This window comes from Coturnix japonica, unplaced genomic scaffold (assembly GCF_054131305.1).
Source record: "Coturnix japonica strain WE unplaced genomic scaffold, WE-NBRP24 Scf075, whole genome shotgun sequence".
NCBI classification, from domain to species: Eukaryota; Metazoa; Chordata; class Aves; order Galliformes; family Phasianidae; genus Coturnix; species Coturnix japonica.
In genome coordinates this window covers 589,846-595,679 of record NW_028188978.1, presented here as the reverse complement: position 1 = coordinate 595,679, position 5,834 = coordinate 589,846, and the positions used below count along the sequence as shown (strand labels likewise).

The window sequence follows — 5,834 nt, the reverse complement described above, 5'->3', positions numbered from 1 at the left end:
AAAGACCCCCCACCCCAACCAAAGACCCCCCCCCAAATCCCCCCCAACCCAAGACCCCCCCCTAAAGACCCACCCCCAACCCAAGACCCCCCCAAAGACCCCCCCCAACCCAAGACCCCCCTCTAAAGACCCCCCACCCCAACGAAAGACCCCCCCCAAAGACCCCCCCCACAACCCAAGACCCCCCCCAAAGACCCCCCCAACCCAAGACCACCCCCTAAAGACCCATCCCCAACCCAAGACCCCCCCCGAAAAGACCCACCCAACCCAAGACCCCCCCCAAAGACCCCCCAAACCCAAGACCCCCCCAAAGACTCTCCACCCACCCAAGACCCTCTCCCCAAAGACCCCCCCCTCCAAAGACCCCCACCCCAAAGATCTCCCCAACCCAAGACCCCCCCAAAGACCCCCCCCAAACCCAAGACCCCCCCCTAAAGACCCACCCCCAACCCAAGACCCCCCCCTAAAGACTCCCCCCCAACCCAAGACCCCCCCATAAAGACTCCCCCCTCCCCCAACCCAAACCCCCCCCTAAAGACCCCCCCACAACCCAATACCCCCCCCCCAAAGTCCCCCCCCTGACCTCAGCACATCCCCAGCGCTGCGGATGATGTCCACGATGTCGCGGTGCCGCGTCCCCTCCACATTCTTCCCATTCACCCCCGTGATGGTGTCCCCTATATCATAAATGGGGGGGGTCAGAGATTGGGGACCCCCCCTCCCCATAGCCCCCCCCCCTATATCTGCACTCACCCCTTTGCAGCCCCGCGGCCTCGGCTGCGCTGCCCCCATGGACGCGGCTCACGAAGGTGAACATCTGCACCCGGCGCTGCTCCGCGTGGTGCAGCCCATAGGTCTGGGGGGGGGGGGGGGGAGGTAAAGACCCCCCCCCCAAAACCCCATTGTGACCCCAAACCCCACTGTGACCCAATGTGACCCCAAAACCCCACTGTGATTCCAGACTGACCCCAAAGAGGGAACCCCATAAACACCAATGTGAACCCCCCCCACCCCAAAGCACAGCAATGACCCCCACCCCAAATCACTGCAGGGACCCCCCAACCCCCCCCCCCCCCCCAAACCCACTGCAGCCCTCAGACCCCAATGTCAGCCCCCAAACCCCAACTGGGACCCCCCAAATCACTGCAGGGACCCCCCAAGACCCCCCCCAAACCCCAGCTGTGACCCCCCCAAACCCCATTGAAGCTCTCAGACCTCAATGTGAGCCCCCCAAACCCCATTGTGACGCCCCCAACGCCCCCCAAATCACTGCAGAGACCCCCCAAGACCCCCCAAACCCCAGCTTTGACCCCCCCAAACCCCATTGCAACCCTCAGACTCCAATGTCAGCCCCCCCCAAACCCCATTGTAGCCCCCCAATACCCCCCCAAATCACTGCAGGGACCCCCCAAAGACCCCCCCAAACCCCATTGCAATCCTCAGACCCCAATGTGACCCCCCCAAACCCCATTGTGAGCCCCCAATGCCCCCCCAAATCACTGCAGGGACACCCCAGCCCCCCCCTGCACCCACCTGGATCTCAAAGCCAAACGTCTCCTCTGCTCCCTTCTGTAGCGTCACCACCCGCCTTGGGGGGGGGGGGGGGGGGGCATTGGTTAAGGGGGGGGGGTCACGGGGTGTGGGGGGTGAGATAGGGGGTAGGACCCCCAAGTGACATAGAGACCCCCCCCTATTAAAGATAGGGAGCCCCCCCCAGGTGATAAGGATCCCCCAGGACCCAGGGATGGGGCTTCCTCTTATGTGACCCCCACCCCATAAAGGATGGGGACCCCCACCCCAAATGATGGACCCCAAAGCAAATTAACCCCCCCCCAAAGCAATGGGAGCCCCTTAAATGATGGGACCCCTCCAAAGTGACAGGATCCCCCCTAAAACAATGGGACCCCCCTTAAACGATGAGACCACCCCAAAGTGATGGGACCCCCCCCTAAAACAATGGGACCCCCCCAAAGTGATGGGACCCCCACTAAAACAATGGGACCCCACCACAGTGATGGGACCCCCCCTATACGATAGGACCCCACAAAGTAATGGGATCCCCCCTTAAACGATGAGACCCCCCCACAATGATGGGCCCCACCCCCTATATGATAGGACCCTCACAAAGTAGTGGGATCCCCCCTTAAACGATGGGACCCCCCCACAGTGATGGGACACCCCCTATATGATAGGACCCCCACAAAGTAATGGGACCCCCCCTTAAACGATGGGACCCCCCCCTAAAACAATGGGACCTCCCCTTAAACAATGGGACCCCCCCCATATGATAGGACCCCCACAAAGTGATGGGACCCCCCTTAAACGACGGAACCCCCCTCTAAAACAATGAGACCTCCCCTTAAACAATGGGACCCCCCCAAGGTGATGGGACCCCCCCATCACTGCCCCATTTGAGGTTCCTTGTGGGGTCTGGGTGTATCAGACCCCCCCCCCCCCATGCCCCCAATACCCCTCAGCCCCCCATTGCCCCCCCCCTCATTGCCCCCCACCTGTGCTCCTCTGGGGAACCACTTGGGGACGGCCAGGTGAGCCCCATATCCTGTTGGGGGGGGACACACACACAAAGCCATTGGGATGAGTGGGGGGCACAGCACCATAACCCCCCCCCCCATATCACAGCACCCCATAGGGATGGAGACAATGGGGAACCCCATAAGGACAGCCCCAATGGGGGAACCCAAATGGGACCCCCCCCCAGGAGAAGCACATTGTGCCATAGAGACACTCAAATGATGCCCCCCCCCCCCCCACCCTATGGCCATAAGGGACCCTTTATCCGCCCCCACCTCCCCCCCCCAACTGACGTCACTGTGCCCTATAGCGTGGTTGTGGGGTGGGGGGGTGGGGGGGTGCCCCACAATGGGCCCTTTGTGGAGGGCGGGGGTGGGGGGCACCGTGGGCAGCGCTGTGGGGCGGAGCTGCCATGGCCCCAAATGGACCCAGGGGTGGGGGGGGGGCAGCAATAGGCAGCTCCCAGTGCCACCATCCCAGTATATCCCAGTATATCCCAGTATATCCCAGTATATCCCATTCCATCCCATATATCCCATATATCTCATATATCCCAGTATATCCCAGTGCCTCCACCCCAGTATATCCCAGTATATCCCAGCATGTCCCAGTATGTCCCAGAGCCACCATCCCAGTATGTCCCAGTATATCCCAGTGCATCCCAGTATATCCCAGTGCATCCCAGTGAGTCCCAGTGTGTCCCAGTGCCACCATTCCAGTATATCCCATTATATCCCATTATATCCCATTATATCCCAGTATATCCCAGTATATCCCAGTGTCGCCGCTCCCATTGACCCCATCCCAGTGCCACCATCCCAGTGAGTCCTGGTGCCATTAACCCCATTGCCACCACCTGCTCCCACCATCCCAGTGTATCCCAGTATATCCCAGTCCACCCCAGTATATCCCATTGCCACCATCACAGTATATCCCAGTATATCCCATTATATCCCAGTGCATCCCAGTGCCTCCATCCCAGTATATCCCAGTATCCCAGTCTATCCCAGTGTATCCCATTGCCACCATCCCAGTGTATCCCAGTGTATCCCAGTGTATCCCAGTGCCACCCTCCCAGTATATCCCAGTATATCCCAGTGTATCCCAGTCCATCCCAGTATATCCCAGTGTCACCATCCCAGTATATCCCAGTATATCCCAGTGTATCCCAGTCCATCCCAGTGTCACCATCCCAGTATATCCCAGTGTCACCATCCCAGTATATCCCAGTATATCCCAGTGTATCCCAGTCCATCCCAGTATATCCCAGTATCACCATCCCAGTATATCCCAGTGTATCCCAGTACCTCCTTCCTAGTGTATCCCATTGCCACCACCCCAGTGTACCCCAGTGTACCCCAGTACCACTCTCCCAGTATATCCTATTGCCACCACCCCAGTATATCCCAGTATCTCCCAGTATATCCCAGTCCATCCCAGTATATCCCAGTAACTCCCAGTGACCCACCTCTACACCAACCCCCCCCGGCCCCCCCGCCCCCCCCCCCCCCCCCACTTCACCCCCCCCGGACCCCAGACCCCATTAATTTCCCCATTAAGTTCCGCCCCGTCGGGTCCATCAGCGGCGGCTCCGGAGCGATCGCGTGACCCCGCGGGGGGGGGGATGGGGGGGGGGGGGGCAGGTCCGGATGTCGGCGCCGCTTCCCCCAGCGCTCAGGAAGAGCCGGGGGGCGGGGGGGGGGCGGGGGGGGGTTCCCGGGCAGTGGGGCAGAGTATATGGGGGGGGGGGTGACAATGGAGTGTATGGGGGGGAAAGGGGGGTCTGTGCCTATGGGGGGTGGGACAGTGGGGCAGAGCTGTCCCTGAGATACAACTGTGTGGGGGTAGTGGGGAGGGAGGGGGGGATACGTGGGGCCGGAGGTGGGGGGATATGTGGGGTAGGGGGGGGATATGTGGGGTAGGGGGGGGGGATATGTGGGGTAGGATATGTGGGGCAGGGGGGGGATATGTGGGGTAGGGGGGGGATATGTGGGGTAGGGGGGGGGGGATATGTGGGGTAGGATATGTGGGGCAGGGGGGGGATATGTGGGGTAGGGGGTGGGATATATGGGGCCGGAGGGGGGGGGGGATATGTGGGGCCGGAGGGGGGGGGGGATATGTGGGGCCGGAGGGGGGGGGGATATGTGGGGCAGGGGGGGGTGTATGGGGCAGGGGGGGGATATGTGGGGCCGGAGGGAGGAGATATGGAGGTGGGATATGTGGGGCAGGGGGGGGATGTATGGGGCAGGGGGGGAGGATATGTGGGGCCGGACGGGGGGGGATACGTAGGGCCGGAGTGGGGTGGGATATGTGGGGCAGGGGGGGGATGTATGGGGCAGGGGGGGGATATGTGGGTCAGGGGTTGGTTGAGGAGGTGATGGAGGCACAGATGGGGATGGGGGCAGGACGGCCATGGAGTTTAGGACCCCTCCCCTCAGTGAGCGCCCCGTCCCCCCCCCGGTCCCGGTTCTGGTCCCGGTTCTGGTCCCGGTCCCATTCGCAGCCCCCCCCCATCACCCCGTACCTTCCTCACTCGGGGCAGGGTCCCTCCGGCGGCCGCCAAAGTCCGGTACACATCGGCTGGATCCGAATCCGAACCGGGACCGGGATCAGGACTCGGTTCGGTCCCGCATCGCTCCGGGTTCGCCCCATCTCCGCCCTCCTTCAGCCGCCGCCGCCGGAGGGTCATGGCCGGGCCGGGCCCCCCCGAGCGCCGCTATATGGACCCCAGGAAACCACGCCCCCTCCGGCCGTAACCACGCCCACCTCATGAATAACACTATTGTCTTATGCATAGCCACGCCCACCCCATGAATATAACTATTGTTTCTATGTTAGACACGCCCCCTCATTATCATAACAACGCCCACCCCCCTCCAGGCAGACCACGCCCCCTATGGCCTAAACCACGCCCACTCTGGCAATAGCCACGCCCCCACATGCATTAACCACGCCCACTGTGCGATAACCATGCCCCAACGCGGTTGGACACGCCCCCCTTATTATAATAACCACGCCCCCTCTCCGATAAGCCCCGCCCCCTGGGTCTGCCTTGGGTTTGGGCTGGGGGCTGTGGGGTTTTGGGGTGCTGTGGGGTGTGCAGGGAATAGGGGGGTGTTGGGGAGCTGTGGGGGGTTGCTGGGGGGCTGGGGGGCTTCTTGGTATTGATCTCTGCACTATGGGGTGATGTGTGGGGCTGTGGGGTGCAGAGCCCCATGGGAGGGCACACGGCCCCATAGGAGGGCACGAAGCCCCATAGGAGGGCACACAGCCCCATAAGAGGGCACATGGCCCCATAGCAG

The 5,834-nt window shown here is 62.1% G+C and overlaps 1 protein-coding gene across 1 annotated transcript; it reads right to left on the bottom strand.

The window, feature by feature from the left end:
- Positions 1-583: 583 nt before the first annotated feature.
- On the bottom strand, positions 584-5,285 carry TAMALIN (trafficking regulator and scaffold protein tamalin; the record flags this gene model as incomplete). The annotated part of the gene is made up of 5 exons (XM_085534130.1): positions 5,057-5,285; positions 2,511-2,560; positions 1,534-1,588; positions 754-856; positions 584-677 (listed from the first exon to the last, which is right to left on the bottom strand). Coding segments are annotated over exons 1-5 (467 nt in total), but the record flags the coding sequence as incomplete, so codon positions are not given.
- Positions 5,286-5,834: the final 549 nt, after the last annotated feature.